Genomic DNA, 19,302 nt, shown 5'->3' with positions numbered 1-19,302 from the left:
TATATATATATATATATATATATATTTAAATTTGCATCATGTAATGTCATGTATGCATATATGTATGTATAAATTCAAATTAAGTTATTGAAATTAGGAACCTCTTAGCGAGACATGTAGAAAATGGAATGCGCGTGAGAATATCATTGTGAAACATTTATTAAACTTACAGGAGTAAATAATGATACATTGTTACGAATTTCTGTCGAAGTTAGGCTGTTATCAGTGACGTGCGTACAACGAGAAGAGCACACGTTTACGACAATTTCACGAGGTACATATCGCAAGTGGTACACAAGTTATCTTCCCTGTAGAGGCGAACCATTAGTCATTGCGTGCGACTACGGACACATTATAACGGTCAATATAAAATATATCATATATATATATATATATGTATATATATACTTGGCTACAAAGGACATGTGGCTGTCGCGACAATAAATGTTTCGTTATATTTTTCGTTATAAAATCTCTCTTTTTCTCTCTCTCTCTCTCTCTCTCTTCTACTAGCTACATAATCTTGGCGAATATTAGCACCGCTCGTCTTGAACATGTGGGGACTACCCCGAAAAATTCGATGTCGCGATATACGTACACGGGATATCGCTAAAGTGCGAAATATTGAAACAATGTGAACTCAAAAAAGTCCATGGTTCAAAAATTTTTCAACATCTAGAAATATAGATCAGTAATACTTAAAATTCAAGAATAATATATTTCTAGGATTTTCTAGGATCCTGAGTAAAAATTAGCAAGTTAAAAGTTAAAAACAAAAAGTTTTAAGACTTCGATAAATTTGAGGCTTTAGGAATCTGAAAATCTAGATATATTCTTGATCTGATAATTTTAATGATGTTTGTTGACCTTAAAAATCCGAAAAATTAAGAATCTGGACGCGATCACGTAATTTTGCATTATCATCATGTAAATGTTTAACCGTAATTGTTCTATGATTCAAAGGTTCGCGCGAAATCAGAATAAGCAAAAATTGGAGTTTAGATTACGTGATCAATGTGCCCTGAGGACTTGTATAGGAAATCTAAAAAATAGAAAAGAAAGTATATTCGTTAAAAAGCCACGTGACGCACTTTAGTTACATCCGATATATAATAATTATATGAACATATATCCTTAATAAGCTCACTTTGTTACTTAGCCCGCTCTCTACTCTATCTCTCTCTTTTTCTCCCTCTCGTTCTCTTTGGATAAACGTAAAAAATATATATATTTTATATATATATATTTTATATATATATTTATATATATCTATACATATAGACTACTTCAACATACAACATAATCTCTCATTCTCTCTTTCATTCCCTGTTATTTTGCTATTCCTGTATCAAGTAATGACAACATTAATGCATTCACGTAACTCTATCATCATTATCAATGTACTAGATAACAAAAAGAAGAAAACAAAATAACTTCGATTATCGAACAATATACATATTCTAAATATACGAAATATATACTTGAGACATGTGGAGACCACAGCGACGAGATGATCCATCCTTTCGCAATGAAATCAAGTCAATAATAATTACAACAGCGCATATTTCACATAATTTACGCATGTGTTCTCACCCGTTCCGGCACTTTTCTTCTTAAATTTTGCAAAAACTGAAAATAAAGATTCCAAGATTCGAGAAATTAAACTGGCCAGATTCTTCTTCGCGTATTTTTCAATTAGCTTCTTAATTTCTTTAATCAATATTAAACAATTAATTAGCTCTAAAACGCTTTTGTTGGATCCCAATACTGTATCTGGGATTTAGTTTTGAAACGCGACGTCTGAAGATTAATTAATTATCTGAACATATTTTACAATATATTTCTCTACATTTGCATTATTCACATACTATTCTGTGAGTCCTGCAAATAAAAAGAATTCAATATAGATCAAAATAGAGCACAAGATAATATGCGACGTATCTAGATGCATAATACATCGTTGAAGATAAATAACGAATCGCCAAGAGTGACAATTCATAGAAAAGATACAACATACAAAGAAAGAAAGAAAGATGTGTGAAAGAGAAGAACATCTGAATTTGTCGCGCTTTCTCGTGCGCCCGTCTTATACTTAAATGTTAATAGTTCTCGACCTATGACGATCTGCTGCTGTGGACTTAGGCGTTTCTTTGCCGTGAATCACAGGATTATCAGGAAGTATCTTTGAAAACTTTGGGTCATTAACAAATTTCTTATAATGTTTCGAATAAATAATCAAATAATAACATCTTATTGTAAAACCGGATAAAATTGCTAACCCTTTCGGCATGAAGGATGACCAATCTGAAGAGTATATGAAAATATTCTTTAAAAATGCGCGAAATCCTCTGGCGCATATTATAGTAGCTATGCGCTACTAAATGTGCTACTGAACGTGCTACGTCCGTCTAGCAAAAATGTTTTTCAGCTGGATTCTGCCGTACCGAAAGAATTGAGATTAGAAAATCCAATAACTCGGAGATTAAGAATTCTAAAATCCGTAACTACAAGAACTTGAAAAAGGAATCTAGAAAAATGTGCTGAGACCCAAAGTTGACATAGTGCACTTCTACTTTCCCTTCTATAAAAGGGGTTTCGCATCACACTACAAATGTGGCATAGAATTATCAGCGTTGGATCAAGGCAATGGCCTTGTAACCCCGAGTCAACATTAATCCTGCACAGTAACAAATCTAAACAACTCAAAGATCCAAAAAAGAACATTGTATAACTATCTACAAGACGTTTCAATTATTCAAACATTCTTGAATCCTTGTATCCCACGTTTAGCTAGTTACGGTCTAGTCTAAGCTCCATAAAATGTTTTCAAGACTCTTCAATAGAAGGCAAGTGAAATTTAAAACCAGCCGGCTATATTTAGCACCAAATGCAGGACACGGAAGGCAGATTCTTTAAACTTTCATTTGGAAATAAATTCGTTGAAAAAAACTCATCCCCTTTGCTTCTGTTGAGAAACACGATGGTACTACAAGAGAAATCCGCTTTGAGGAAGCTGCTCGAAACAGTGGGGATTGATGTAGCTCAGAAGATCATGTTCCGACATGGAGGTGAGTTCTTGAGGCAACATTCCATCCTCGGTCTTTCTGTTGGACGCGGTACTTGCGGCAGGATTGGAAATCGGAGTATTCACAGCCTGGCGATTTGGAGTAACTGGAAGTGCGACTTGCGGTGGCGATTTGCTGGCGACCTGTTCGATGATGTTGTTTTGTGCCTGGGGAGATTTCGGCAGGATTACCTCCATCGTGTTATTCATCAACTGCGCGCTTTGAGTCGCCACGGTATTCAGGATTTTCTTCGTGGCGATGATCGCAACAGCAGTGGTTGCCGTGATCGGCCGATTGTTAATAATATCCTTCGTGGCATTGGTGATGACATTGTTGATGGCTTGCTCCGCTGCGTTGGTTAAACGCTGTTGAGAGGGTTCCTGAGCAGCCCCGCTAGCCAAAACAGAACTAGCTTCGACCACAAAGCCCGCCGGTTGGTTCAACATAGAACCAATGTCTTGCTGAACAGCGTGCTGCATAGCTTGGGACGCTTGAGCCAGTTGGACAGCTTGCTGCACTGCTTGAACCTGAAACATTTTTTATATGACATCAATTATTGCAACCTAATTTGGAACCATAATTTTTAAGAACTAATAAATAATGAAAAAGAGAAGCATAAGAACTCTTTCCAAAGTCAATTTATATATACATATATTTGAAAGTTTGCATTTATTTTCGTATCTTATATAATAAATTAAATATATATAAAATTACCACTAACCTGCTGCACTACTTCCTGCGTTGCTTGTTGTACCGCTTGTTGCACCACTTCTTCAGTCGCCTGCTGCACCGCTTGCTGCACTACCTGAGCCGCTTGGACTTGTTGCACAGCTTGCACTTGTTGTACTGCTTGCTGCACCACATGAGCATGCTGCACTACTTGCTGGGCTACCTGTTTCTGCGCCTGATGTACCACTCGCTCCGCCTCTTGCTGCGCATGCGCAACAACTTGTTCAACTTGTTGCTGCGCTTGCGCCACTACTTGTTCCACTTGTTGTACCTGTTGCTGCATGACGGCTACCTCTTGTTGCGTGAGTACTTGCATCTGTTGCTGCATACGATCTGCCGCGACTGCCGGCATCGCATTGCCAGGAACCTGAAAAAAAAAAATAGAAAGAATATATTATATTTATGTTTTATATTCATTCATTTATTTGCATTAAGAAATTTTATCCTAAATTAAAAAAATTTCTGTTCTAAATTATAAAGCTTTATTTTAAAATTCAAAATTTTATTCTAAGAAATTAGGAACTTTTTTCAGAGATTCTAATCTTTAAGAAACTTATTTTCCGCTCGTTTGAAGCAAAGGCTATAATGAGGAGTAAGACCAATATACGAGCAATAATAGATGTTACAACAAATTCATATTATATCTAACTTTATTGAAATATTAACGTTTCGTACCGTACTAGGACTTCATCAGAATTGTCAATAATAAGCGAATAATTAAAGTACGAACATATATAGGGGTCAAATTCAACGCAATCGATCAAAGTACGAACATATATAAGGGTCAACTTCAACGCAATCAATTAAAGTACGAATATATATTAGGGGTCAAATTCAACGCAATCGATCAAACACAGAATGTTTCCGTGTTTGATCGATTGCGTTGAATTTGACCCTTAATATATATTCGTACTTTGATCGATCGCGTTAAATTTGACCTCTATATATGTTCGTACTTTAATTATTCGCTTATTATTAACAATTCTGATGAAGTCCTAGTACGGTACAAAACGTCAATATTTCAATAAAGTAAGATATAATATGAATTTGTTGTAACATCTATTATTGCTCGTAATTAGTCTTACTCCTCATTATATTCTAATCTTTATTATTAGATTCCAAATTTTGTTTTTGCTACTAACTTTCTCGTCCAATTTATATCTTTTTTGTTTTCGGATAAGAAATACCGTAGAATTTGACGTGGCGGTTGCCGCGTTAACTTGCGTTTCTGGCAACTGCGGTAATAGTGCTGCGTTGATGGTAGTTAATAGACTGTCGCCTGTTTGTTCTACCGTCGTTGCAGGCGTTACCGACGTTGTACCCGCAATCTCTGTCATTGGCTGCACCGTCTGTGACGGTGACTGGATCAGCGCTTCTAGTATCATCGTTTTCATCGGAATCGGTGGACTAGTTCTAGTTTGTTGGCCGCTACCCATTGGCTCGTGTTCTACTGCCACTTGGCTCAACATTGCGGTGGAATTGGGATTCACCGAGTGCAATGGAGAGATCATCTGTTCTGCGGAGTTTACTAAAACATCCAACTTTACTGAACTTTGTCCTAAAATATATATATATATTTTACTATATAAAATGTACTTATATTCTCGAAATTGTAATTTGATCTTCAAAATTATAATAAAATAAAGAGATTATGCGTTCTCCCCCCTTAATAATGGTTTTATTACATAAAGAAATATTTTCTGTGCAATACTGTACCTGTTTTGGCTAAAATTCCCGGGGAAGCCGTCGATTGTTGGCCGCTCCCCGAGATAATGGAACCCCGCTGCTGTTGAATAGCGAACTGATTTTCTGGATTATCAGATTCCTCGGTGGTGCCAACCGAAGACTCCATATGATTCAGGTACTTTTCCACCACATGACTGTTCGACGCTGACAACGACTGCGTCCCGGAAGCACCGGTGAAACTCGACAGCGTGCCAAAGTCGGGATGATGGTGGTGTTTCATGCGAAGATCCACTACGCCGGCACCTTGAAGGGGAGCTCCATTGGAGCTATTGTCCGTTGACAAGACACTATTTGTGTCCTTAAGGCGATGAGGACTAAGAACTTGATTTGACTCGTGCATACCTACAATCAACAATTAAGAAATTTATTTTATTAATTAAAAATATCAAAAATTCAAGATTTAAAAATAAAAATAATCAGGATTTTACTGTGATTAAGTTTATCGAATATCATCTACTTGCATTCAGATAAATCAAATACTTTCTATTCATCCACTAACCCACGACAGATACGTACCTCCAAACGAAGTCTGATGATGTGTATTCACCATTGACAGAGGATGCTGAGTATGTATCAGATCCACCACTCCGAGAAGACCACTCACAGTTTCTTGCACGGGGCTGTTATTGGTCGTTGCAACGGCAACGGTTCTAATAATATCAGCCTGCGAGGATACAGCTTCTCTGGAGTTCTCATTGACCAACTGCTGAAGGGGAGAGGCGATCGACGTCGGTCCGTTTGCAGCCGTCGTCGGCGTCGGAATGCTTTGCATGCTATTGTCACTCAGCATGCTATTCTGACTGTTTTCATCCAGCACTTCTGTTTTTAAGTTATCCGGCAGGATCAGCTGAAGATTGGACGAGGATCGTCGGTTCATTAGAGGATTTGCCACAAGCACCGGGGGTGGCATCATGACATCAGGAGATGAGTTTGAGGATTGTGATGAGGTCCATAGCATCACAGGGGTCACTTGAGACGTTCCCGTCGGTGGTGGACTGGGATCGCTCTTCAGAGTTTCTGGAGAGGCGCTTTGTTGCGACTGAGCCGGTGCATTTGACAGAAAGCTTGCAGCTCCCGCGGCTGTTTGTGTTAATAAACCTGATAAATATCAAATACATCACACTCAGTCATTTCTAAAAATGTCATAAAAAAAAATTTTTAGAGAGAATAAAGGAATTCAAGATGTAGGAAGTTAAAGATGTAATATTAGATATGTAACTTTAAATATATGTATAAGACTAAGATTTAAAACACCTAATCATGTAGGATCCTCATGCAAATTTAAGAAATCTAAATCTAGGAATATCTAGGATCCAACAATCAAACTTACTACTGGATGCGACGCCCGTGGTCAACGGCACAGCAGCGGAGGACGTCGCCAGGCTAACGTCACCGTTTGTTAACGGGGGTGAGATGGATTCGACTTTGCCTATGGATGGCTGCGGGGGAGTAGAGGCAGCTGTGTAAAGAAAAGTATGCGGTTCGCTGGTTTTTCCAGAAGACACCGCGAACAATCTGACGCTAATCGTTTCCGTCGGCGCTAGATCCTGCCTGCGATAAGGCGGTATCACGCATACCAAGTGTACCGGATGCAGGTGCTCCTTGTCCGGTAGCACAGCGCGTTCCCAGGGCGGTTCCATGCTACTCGATAGATCGTCGCTGTCTAACTGAAAGACTACTCGGGTGTCCTTCAAAAAGTTCTTACCGAGTATGATGAGTTCTAACCCGCCTGTGCACGGACAGGACGTCAGAGACTTTTTGCAGATCTCCGGAATCCCAGGTGGTTGAGCTGCGAATATACAAGACCAATGACTTTATAAGAAAACTGAAGAGATCATGAACGTTCTTGATTGAATTCAAATCTTATCTATTTTACAATTTCATCCTCTTTATCTCGTTAATTTATTTTCTTTCTCTGTCTTAATCAATCTCTCTAGTTACATTGCTATTGTATTAGTTAACTCACTGCAGACTATCGGCTGGGAACAGACTTGCAGCGTCTCTGTGGTCCCGTCGGTGTGCGTGAGAGTCGTGCGGAACACCATGCGGCATCGCGTGGATTTCTTCTTGCTTCTTCCTTGTAACAATCCGGCCTCTTGAGGAAACCTATGCTCGACATCAACATTACGCTCTTTGAGAATGCCGACGCAGTCGCAGGTAACATCCTTCGCCGGGTCCATGTCAATCTCTATCACGATCGTGCCATCGATCTTCCGCTCCATACAGGGTGTGGAGTTCTTGCCGCTTACTCGACAGGCTTGGTAGAACATATGGGGCGCCACTCGGCCGAGATCAGTGCCGATGAACACTTGTAGAGTCGTCGGCTTCTCGTAACCGATCAGTCGAACGATAGGAAAGCCATTCCCGCTACGATCCTTCACCGCACCCCGCGAGCCCTCCGTTTGATAGCGAGCTCGGTGCTGTTGCTCGGGTTGACAGACGATCTGCAGTTGAGTTTTACCGTCGGCGGAAACGTTGGCTGGCGATCAGACAACACCGTAAACACAATGTTAGATCGGGATGGCTGCGTGGGTTTGTCTGGGGAGTGGGGCAGGTCAAGGAGTAATTTATGCAGGTGTGCGTAAATAAAGACCGTTAGATTGCCGAGATCTTTGGATAGTGAAATGTTTACCATTGGTCTGTTGAAGAAACGCCAAAGGAAGATAGATATATTATGTTGGAAATTATCCAAGAGCAAACTAGACGCGTAATAAATTAGTAGAGATTCTTGACTATTTGGAGATCTAGAAGATATATAGAGATTCTCGAGTCGTCCATGAAATACAAATATTAAATTTAAAATATTCAAACTTCAAAAATTCGGAACAAACCTAAAACAAGTTTTCTACAGAAACTATCAGGTAATATTAGATTTCAAAAATTTATAACTGCAAAACTTTAACTTCAAATTTTAAAAGTTTAGAATAAATCACTTTGCAAAGTTTATATCATCATTAACAAATCCATCGTTAAACAGTTTAATTTTTTAATCAAAAAATAAGAATGACACATGTCCATTATCTATTTTTACTCAATTGTCTATGACGAAACAAATTGCTCCAACATGCGCGGATTATAAATAAATGGTCTGACCTATATTTGATATCAAAAAGCGAGTATCAAATTTCGCGTATATTAATGTTGTCTTCTTTTCTTATCGCTGCAAGAAAAAGTGAAAAAGAAAGCGTCAGCTCTCGAACTGAAAGAGATAGCTTATCGGCGGTGAAAGCGACAAAATAATAATTTTGCCGGAAATAAATCCACCAATGAGTTTCCTCTTGTTACAAAATATTGAAGGCTTTCGACAACGCGGCTTTCGAAGCAACAAATTGTTCATCCCTTCTCTCTGGCAAGACAAACTTCAAGCAATACAAACTCTTTAGAAGCGGCTGAGTTTATGAGATGCAATAAAGTGCACGAGATTTTTGTTGATATTACCTTAACTGATACTGAACAGATTCAATATAAACAGGTTGCAGAAGAAAATGTGATATTTTTGTATGATTGCATCAACCAGCGCGGCAAGACTTATTTCTTGAAAATTTTAAGTTGCGCGTAAAGATCGTGAATATATTGCTTAAAAAATAAAAATTTGGATTATCTCATTCTTAATAAAAGCGCACAAAATCGTTAATATCTGAGAATTCGCAGTTGTAAAAGTATAAGAATCGAAAACCCAAGACACAAATTCACGTAATCTCTAAAGAGCAAAGGTTTATAAAGTCAAGAGTTCAGGACTCGAAAAGATTAAAACAATCGCTAGAAATAATTCAGTATTGCCGGTCTATCTTAGAAACCTAGAATTGAACTTGTTCCTATCGCAATATTTAATTAATTTATGATTAAAAAATTTATTTCTACGCCTATCTAAAGACGTACATAGTTGCGAGACGAGAGTGACAGGTCCCTGATGAGTGATCGGAGTCCTTTTGGTCAACACACCCATGGCGGGTCGAGGTCTGGTTACTCCCACAACTCTGCCTATGGAGTTAGCGTTTCCGGATCTATTGCTGGATACTCCTCCCAAACCTATCCCATTAACGGTGGTTCTGACCGTCGGTGATTTATTGTCAGGGCTGGTTCCCGGGGCTACTTCTGGAAATGCGAAGTTTGCGTCCTCGGACTCTAATTTGATGTCCATTTTCCTTCTCTTCGAATCCTCCTCGCCGGCGTCGTTCCAGAGCTGATAAAGTAATCGCGGAATTAATCAATCTATGTATATACAAGGTGTCTCATATTAAATATTCATTTAAAAAATTATTCTTGATTGGATACATAAAAAAATCAGCAGATGAAAGAGATAGTGCTAAAACCTGAAACGTCATACACACAAAATTTGGCTATGCTTAACAAGCTAGCGATAACTAACTCGGTATTTTATTTCAATAAATATCCACTCGACAAAAACATCAAGGCTATTAAACTGAATTAAAATCGGTTATTGAACTGAATTAAAATCGTTGTCACTTTGGAAATAAATCAACGACTACCATTCGTGTTCCACAATCGAACCGTGAAGTAAATTAAATGTATTTGGAAGGAAGATTTTTTTTTCTTTTATTATTTATTCCTTCATTAATATTAATAATAATAATAATTTTATTTTAATGATAATATACTTAACAGTAGTGTAAATATATGAATAGAACGATTATTTAATAGTTATCAAATAAAAAATTTCAATTTACAAACAGTTTACTTATTTCTGTTTTAATGATTAAAGTGGTTACAAATATATATACTTCAGTTTTATTCTTTAACCTTTGGGTAAAGTAAATTGTTCTTTTACATATATTAAGTAAAATTAAATCATTAAAAAATACTCGACATTAAATATTTTAATAACGCGGCATCACTTTCCGATACTATGGAAAAGAGCTGAGTGACCGGGAATAACGGGAACACCCCATATGTGCGTGAGCGTCTGTGTGCTTAATTTAACGAATCAGAACTCGACTGGGTTCAACTACCGTTCGAGCGGTCGGCGATCTCCGATGACGATATTGATGATGATCACGCGTACCCTCGTGAACACATTAAATAACTTCATCTGGCTTCTAACGACAGGGTGACTCAGTGCCGTAAACGTAGCAAGAGTGAGGAAAGCGCACGGACCACATGAGAGGCCCGTCAACTCTTTCATCTTCTTCTTCTTCACTTTCCCATCTTTCAGCAAAGAGAAAAAGAAAACAAAACGAGAGATATATCGGAAGCGAAAGTGTCATTAAATTTCGATTAGTAACTTGCGGACTCTTGAAAATTCTATCAATCTTTTCAAAAGCGTTGGACATTACTCAACACTCTTTCATAGCTTCAGGTTTCCATTATTCTTAAATTTTCGTCGTGCTATAAATAAATTTGAAAACAAGTTTACGGGCCCCTGAAATCTTCTAAAAAAACATACTCTACTATACTAGAATTCTATATTATAGAGCCTAGAGTCCTTTCACAAAAGATACTGGGCTTTTATATATAGTAAATACTCAGACAGTTAATCTACAATATATAATCTAAGCAAATAAGATTAATTAAATCGTTCGGTTTGCAGGATCTTATTTATCATTAGCAGATACTAACATTGACGTTGTTGAAGTGCTGTTGACGTTCCTCGGAACCTAGGCCGGAATCGTTTGAATTGTCGTCTTGCGTCGTACCGGTCCTAAGCCCGTGTTCATCAGAACTTCTCGCAATTGCGCCACCGAAGGACGACAATGGAAATCTGCTTTGTTTTGATTGTTGCTGTTGTTGTTGTTGCTGCTGCTGCTGTTGTTGTGGGGTTTGCTGCTGCTGTCGCTGCTGATTAGTAACCGTCCTCCTAGTCGCGGAGTGGGCGCGATTACCTGCAGTATTTCTCGAGACGGACGATGCTGTCACCGTTGACGACGCATCTCCTGCATTGCTACCTGCAAATCAAATTTCATTATTCCAATAAGTCCAGTCTTTCACTGGTTTTGAAATGAGATGAAGAGAAATTTAAATAGCAGATGTGGAGACAAACATAGATACGTGAAATCGGCAATAGGGGTAAAAAGATAGGTCTGTAAATCATAAAATCCTCATAAATTCTTTGTTAGTCTGATTGTCATAAATCTTCTCAAAAGAAGCTACCAAAACCACAAATCCTCAAAACCGTAAAAACTACAAATCCTCAGATACTCAAAACCATAAAAATCATAAATCTTCAAATTCTCAAATCCATCGAGTTTTCATAGGATAAAAATGCATTAATTTTTAGACCTCCCATTTCTATAAAAGTAATATTTGCTCGAATTTCAAAATTCCAGCGAATTTTCCCTACTTCCCCGGGATCCAAAACGCTGAAATTGTCGGAGGTATATACTACCGATCAGTGGAATCATTACGGCCCTCAAACGGTCTGCTCGCCACCGAATGAAGTCGAACCACCCCTCTAAAATTTATATATGAGAAGCACCGCTCAACGCAGCGTTGTCAGACCAAGGGAGCTTTTTAGCAAGCGATACAACTCGACACAAGTATCGTTTTATCTTTGTTGCTCATTACCAAAAAAGAAAGATAAAACGATGCTTGTGTCGACTTGTGCTGCAAGTCTCGATTTCACGCGTCGGGCGTGAAAAGCCGGCGCGTCGTACGCATCGTCGAGAGGAGCGAGAGAGATAAATTTGAGGGAAGGGGGTGGGGGGGGGAGGAGATGCGAAACACTCCGAGAACCAGGGTGAAAGAGGGAAAAAAAGGATAGTGAGACGACAGAAGGGAAGGGGGAGGCAGAGCAATGTCGGACGGTCTATCTATAGACCACCTCGACTACTGGAACGGGATAATTGCGTGGGGGTGAAGTTGCAATCGCGGACGCAACTGGTGGCGACGGGGTTCGATTCTCCCCCTCCCCCTCTCTCATCGCTCCCGTCCCCGTCTCCCTCCACCGCCTGCAAGGGGTGGTGGGCACGTAATCGACGCGTGTACACACGTGCATATAAAGAGATGCATCTGTGTGAACGTCGAGGAAAATCACGGAACGATGTCAACGACCCGGCCTGTCGGTTTCCAATCTCGTTTCTCTCAGCTTTCTCCCTTTCCCCTCGTTCCTTTTCTGATGCCGCTGCCGCCGTTATTGCCGATCATTATGTCACGTCAAGTTGCAACAATTATCCCTTTTCCTCCATACAAATCGCCTCAATACAAATTGGAGAGCATATTTAACCAATCTCGTGATTTTCCATCTCATCCGGTCATTACTCGTTTTTATTCGCGTTATCGCATCACCGACACAAAGTCGAAATCTAGGAAGTATACTTTTTTTCTTCCGTTTTTCATTTTATCGCTCGAAAGGGTTCGGAGCAAAGGTCAACCAAGTTTATTATCTATAAATTATCTATTACTAATACGCGTTTACAGTGTATCTAAAGCAAATACAAATTCTGAGTTTAATTCGATTTTTTGTAAGTCTTTAATCCGTTTACGGTACGTACACGGAAAACCGATTCTAGGTACTGATAGGCACCCAGGCGTCATTTGTTATAATCAACAGGTTTCCGTGATTTGTACGATCCATTCCAAACACCAAGTTGATTGAATTCGACTTCACCGTACGCTCTTCGCATGAAATCTACCAATTTTACCGATAATGTAAAGGACATTGCGAAAAAGAGGCATCTATGAAACCGCATCTCAAGTTCTATAGCGAACGCCGGTTTTATTCCACAGACAGACGTTACAAATTCCGCACAGTCCGTCCGTTCCTCACTCGGCTGCATTTTTCTGCATTTTGTTTCGAGAATTGCGTATAGTCCCACTCCTCCTCCCCGCTCCGCGGATGTCTCGCAAATAACCGATAGCGAGGCTCGCCACAATAGCTGCATAATCAAGCGCGGCAATGCCATAAAGATAATAATCGCGAAGGTCTCGTGGGCGGCGACGCTGGTTTTAATTGCCTTGGTAATCTCGCCAGCCGATAAATAAACGCCGCGCCGGCGGAGGAACCGTCTCCGTACACCTGCGAGCAGAGGTGAATGTATCTCTTTATCGCGCGCCGCGGGACGCGAGCGCGAGCGCGTGGAAGGGTACTCGCCAAGAGGAATTAGGGCTCCCGCCTGCCTATTTGCGTCTCTCTAGCCGCTCGTCCTCGAACCCCCGACAGAGGCAGAAAGAAATAGGGAAAAAGAGAGAGAAAGAGAATGTACCCTCGATAACAGGATCGATAAACATCGTTACTATTTTACACGGCAAACAGAGCCGCGAGCGCGCTAACTACGGCGCTTCTCCTCTCGAATCTCAAGGATATATCGTTACCATCAGGACGAGTGGAACGGACGGACGGATGGCCGGATCGATGCCCGATCGATCCGGGAGGCGCCGTACGAGCCCGATTGATTCGATTTCGGTATTCATTTTGCATGAATCTTCGATCAAAAACTCGCGGAGGATATGTAAAGAACATTGCGAGAGAAAAAAAAACGAACGTTGCAGTTTCGGAACGGAGCCTCGTTACACAGATGGTAAATAATAGGAATTTTACAAATAATATAAGTGACTGAGGTTCTACAATAGAATTCTCGAACTCCATGATAAGTGGCGGATCGAACCATAGATATCACGTTTCTAAAATTAGACATCGTGCGGATGCCCAAAAAATGTGTCGGCTCATAAATAGACGATAGAATTTTTTGATGGTGAATCCAGAATGCGACAGCTGGAAACGCGTCTGAAGAGATACTCAAGTTTTCGTTTAGACAGGTATGCTAAGCCATATGGAGATTTTAACTCGACGGAAAAATATCCAGGTATAATTAACATAACTGTTATACGGATCTATATTTATGTAACTTCTCTCTCGCTGCGCGAAAACTAGCTACTTCAGCAAGATATCCGTCCCTTTTTTTTCTCTCTCTCCCTTTCTCTCGCGCGCAAGTTACTTTGGGACCTCCTCCTTGGATTCTGACGACCGATTCGTTGCGACAATGCAAGCCTCGGTCTGTGTACACTTAATGGCATCTCTGATAGCCTACTTAAGTAGTCAAGATAAGGAGCTGAAGAGTCTCCAGGAGCTCGGCACTGCTTGGCACCAGGACTGAAAGAAATGGAGTAAACAGCGATAGAAGCGCGATATATTTATCAATGCCCTACAATTTCGACAATTCTCGAAAGTAACGGAGCCCGAGAGCTGAAATGCATCCAATATCTTGCAGCGCACATCAATGATGTTTCAAGATTGAAATAAGGGGACGTTAAAGAGGTTAAACAAAAAAAAAGACTAAATTAAATTAGATTAAGAGCCTAAAATAAGAGAATAAAACAGAGGAAAAGAAAGTTGAATAAAATTCAGAGTATTATAGAATGTTCTTGTGTTAGTAATAACTAGAGTTCCTATAATAAGAGTTAGGACAAACCGCCGCCATATACAGCCAAATGATAGCTTTGTCTCACTCCCACTAACTTCTTGGCTGAAACATATGACGACCATGATAGCTTTGTCTCATTCCCATTTACAGCTTGTCTCACTCTCACTAACTTGGCTGAAACATATGACGGGACCAATAAAAAATCGTCACCACATTGGCTTAACTCTTATTATAGGAACTCTAGTAATAACAGCGTGTAACAGCACCTCTAGCGAAGAAGAATATAAAAAAGCAAAATATCAATTTTATTGATTACTGATAACTGATTAGAGGCGCGACAGTGGCTTATCGATAAAAGAGCATCGTGTATCTATTCGACCGAGTCTCGATAAGGGGATAATGATTCCGATGATTGGCGAGCACGATTCTCGTGACGAAAAAAAGGGGCCAGACAAGATCCTCGGACGGATAACAGTAAATTACGGCTTATTGATGGATATTCGATTTACGAACATTGGCATTCCTATCCGATTAATATTCACGACACGGCGTGAATTTTCTGTGACTTCGGTAATCTTCGATTTTATCGCGATGTCAGTGACATGTATATACATAAACTGTTGTACCGCGGCCTTGGAGGATCTGAAATCCATAATCAAAAAGAAAACATGATAGGTACACGTCTTTCAAACACGCGTATTCTTCTCTACTAGAAACGAAGATTTTTATCGAAAAAAAAATAATGATTAAATAACAGCAAATTAAAGCACACATATAACGTAACCTTATATCAGAAACCCCGTTATCGGTTATCAGTCTTCAGTTATATCAGTTTCTAGCAAATACTTGCCCTCTCTTCGTAATTAAATACAAATAGAAATAATAAAAGTATAAATAATAAACTTTACACAAGAGTTTATTAAAACGGTCTTTAAAAAACCATTAATTAAAATCACTGCTTAAAATTGAACGAGAAACGGATGTTGATATCACAATTGTATTTCTCTCTCGAAGAGATAGACGAGAATATCTATCTTCGCGTCCTAATCGACTGCGAAGACAGTAACATTAACCGACTGTATCAATGTAAATATTAATTTATCGCGTTTCGTTTCGGCCCGTGGATAAGTCGTTGGATAAGAAAGCGGCATCAACAAAATAAAACCCTGCACTGATGTGAATTATAAAATGCTCCGGTAAGAATTTTAGGAAGACTGCTCTGCTTCGTTCTGCCGAATTATTTTTAAATAAATGCAAATAAAGATATACACATAAATAATTTCTTAAATAAAATCTCATTTTAAATAGAAATGATAACCTTCTCGAAGAGATATCTACATTTTATACATCTCAAAATTATTCAATTCAATATTTTTCCTTAATAATAATTATATCTGTGATGTCTTTAATTTCAATCATTACAATAGTTATATTCCCAATTAGATTTCAACGATGACGGATCTCGCTCTGGTTGTAAAACCTAGTAATTCACTAAAAGAAGTTGCATGTTGACAATTAACAATGGTATCGTAAATACTCGGCTCAAAATAAGCATTCGAGAGCGTTGTTGTCAGTCGCGCGCTAAATATGCTCGTCTCGAAAAACCAGTTTTGGTTGGTTCGACCTAGTCGAATTTATCAATCCGTCGCCAATTGAGTCAATTGTCGCAGTGTGCGTATGTGCGTGCGTGCGTCAGCTCCGTTATACATATTCAACGAATTGTAGGCGTTATTCAACTATGTATACAGCGCCCGCCCGCGCTTGTTAACGAGCTCCCGTATTCATGTTTGTACGCGATTTTAGCGATCATTGAGTACGAGCCGAAGTTCTGCGTGTCAATTTGAGGTGACGGTCGTATATATGGATCATCGGCGTATTTGGCAACACGCGTACGATGTTTACCGATGTTTAACGCAATTAAAGTTAACGAACTTTTCAGACTGAGCTAATATCCCTCAGTCACTTTCGGATATTTACATAATATCTCTCCAGTACACTCGAGACCTTGGAATATCTTAAATTTTCGAAATCGAATATCTCGGACTTTCCCCTCTCTTAATAATTCCCAAAGGTACGAATTCAGATCCTATTTTCCTTTTCCTCTTATGTTTGATGGACTTCTGTTCCCCATTGGGAACGAGAAGAGAAAATATTACGATGTTATTAATATCTAAGTACTCGTATCTTTGAGTTTCGAATTCTCATAGATTGCGAACAGAAATGATTGGGCGTCCGATTTTTCGACAAACGAATCTAATTAACCCTCCGTCTGTATACGTTTTTTTGCACCCTCGGAGTATATTCATGAGTCTGTCACATTTGACGCTATTTTTCTTTCTTTAAAGTATTTTTAAAAAAATCTGAAGATAATTCACAAAACGTCTGTTTACATTGTAGTTGATGATTTTATAGTCATTTTAATAAACATCGTTTATTTAATATTTTCTGGCGGGCTTGCAAGTTTTACAATTACGAGCGGATATCATTTTGGCTTGGACGCCGTATATAGAAGAAATCAACAAGTATGTATTACGTTTGTTACTCAACGATTGCATAAATGTTTTTAATAAGACTTCTTCAGCTTACAAATCTCGTCGGCTAATTGAGACTCACAGAGGCTAATAGAGTGCATAAATAATTTATCGTTTTTTTTTTTTATTCGTCCTCTTATTTTCTCATTCAACGCTCCACTGAGATTCGATTCCGGCCGAGTGCGATCGCTGAAATCAATGACGTCATTCACGAGCACATTCGTAAACAATGACAGGAATACGACCGCATTAATATTTGCCTTGCAACGACACGTCCGGCTGTCTGGCAGTTGACTTTTCATTTTTCAATTCTCAACTCGTAAATCGTGATTTTTTTTCAGCCATTGATCCTCAATTTTCAATTCTAATTCCTAATTTCTAATATATCTTCAAAGTTCAAAACATTAAAAAAAAAATGCTATCAAGCTTGTCTAACTTTTTAATTTCTAAAGTTACCTTTTTTTGAAATTTTAATAATTGACAAAAACGATGTAAGCAAATTTATTAATTTTCTGTATTTTCTTCATTTTTTTTAAATCAATCATTACCTAATCCGGCGCTAGTTTTATCCGGCATCGACCAATTAGCTTCTAATGTCCGCATTAATCGTATTTTGCGCTGAAAATCAACTTCCTCCCGCGCTTATTCCTTGTATCTCGCTCTCATATTTCATCGCGTCTCGACCCTTAAGCGCGTATCGAGAACCGCGAAGGTTATCTAGAACCTCACGCAGCCATTTTCCTCGCTGACTGGCCGCGATATTAGCGCGCCGAGTATTTTCAACAATAATAATGCCGGCGGGAGATAGTGCGGGAAAACATTCGTCATAAGTCCATTAACCTCGCAAAAGAGACAATGCGCGCGCGGGCGCAAGCTTTATTGTTTCATGCTTTATAAAGCTCACTTTGGACGGTCTACAATTTGCGTACAATTCGGACAGAATAGAATCCTATTTTTGGAATTTTTATATGCCGCGTATTTTAATATATATATATATATATATATATATATATGTATACAGGGTGTCTGGTAATTACCGTGCCATCTCTAGCACTGAATAAAAAAGTGCTTTACCGTTCTGCGAGTTTCTCAATAATTAATAAGATGTTAATAAAAATTTGCAAATAAGCGTGCATTTGCGCGATTCAGCGACAAGAGACAGCCAAGTGTTACGCATTATTTGTTGTTGCTAGAAAAGTTTAAGAGCTACCGAGTATATCTCTTTTATGTTTGTGGCTCCAAGTTTACTTTAACCTATAATTTAAGACATTTTAAAATGTTAATTATAATTAACTTCTACTTATAATTACACATGCCGTGAAATTGCACGCCCCTCCCAAAACCTTGCCGCGCGTGTAGCAACCGCAAACCGTCGTATGACGCTGAGCTGTTTTTTTTTCCGCCGAATCGAACCGACCGACGCCGACGCACTGATTCAGAGATCTTTGTCAATTAATTCTTCATTACTTATTAAGAAACTCGCAAAACAGTAAAAGACTCTTCTATTCAGTTCAAACTCGCTCTACTTACGTACGTACGAGAGATGGCAATTATCAGACACCCTGTATGCGTGATTCTGATTATTTTATGATTTTTATGCCATTAATTTTACGGCACATATGAATCATAAATAACATTTTATCTCGATTTCTTAAATTATAGATTAAAGTGGACTTGAAGCATAAAAGAGATATACTCGGCAGCTCTTATACTTTTCTGTACATCATCTAAAACAGTTAAAAGCAGTGATATTATTCTGCTCCTTTTCTGCCTTTTATGGTAAATAATTGCATATTCGACTCTATTGCAGGGTAAGGAGAGAAAATATCTATGCCTTTTTCTTCGAGTCAATGGCCGTCATGTTAAATTACGAAGTCAGAAATCCGTATATACACACTTCGTTTTTACGCATGA

The 19,302-nt window shown here is 38.9% G+C and overlaps 1 protein-coding gene across 4 annotated transcripts in view; it reads right to left on the bottom strand.

The window, feature by feature from the left end:
- Positions 1-141: 141 nt before the first annotated feature.
- LOC112464118 (nuclear factor of activated T-cells 5-like) overlaps positions 142-19,302 on the bottom strand; it is a 36,984-nt gene continuing 17,823 nt past the window's right edge. For 2 of the 4 annotated variants that reach the window (XM_025030924.1, XM_025030922.1), the window contains exons 2-10: positions 11,118-11,443; positions 9,420-9,723; positions 7,507-8,019; positions 6,871-7,329; positions 6,057-6,638; positions 5,511-5,882; positions 4,982-5,352; positions 3,787-4,161; positions 142-3,592 (exon numbers count right to left, since the gene is read on the bottom strand). In XM_025030924.1, the coding sequence (XP_024886692.1) occupies positions 2,987-3,592; positions 3,787-4,161; positions 4,982-5,352; positions 5,511-5,882; positions 6,057-6,638; positions 6,871-7,329; positions 7,507-8,019; positions 9,420-9,723; positions 11,118-11,443 (3,908 nt within the window). In that variant the 3' untranslated portion in view covers positions 142-2,986. Of the gene's footprint in view, positions 3,593-3,786; positions 4,162-4,981; positions 5,353-5,510; positions 5,883-6,056; positions 6,639-6,870; positions 7,330-7,506; positions 8,020-9,419; positions 9,724-10,510; positions 10,695-11,117; positions 11,444-19,302 lie in introns of those variants that run through there. The other 2 variants (XM_025030923.1, XM_025030925.1) reach the window with 2 other exon arrangements.

The sequence above is a fragment of the Temnothorax curvispinosus genome, unplaced genomic scaffold (assembly GCF_003070985.1).
Source record: "Temnothorax curvispinosus isolate PA1 unplaced genomic scaffold, ASM307098v1 QBEX01013926.1, whole genome shotgun sequence".
Classification (NCBI taxonomy): Eukaryota; Metazoa; Arthropoda; class Insecta; order Hymenoptera; family Formicidae; genus Temnothorax; species Temnothorax curvispinosus.
Note: the sequence above shows the minus strand (reverse complement) of the source record. Positions and strands in the feature narration are given on the sequence as shown.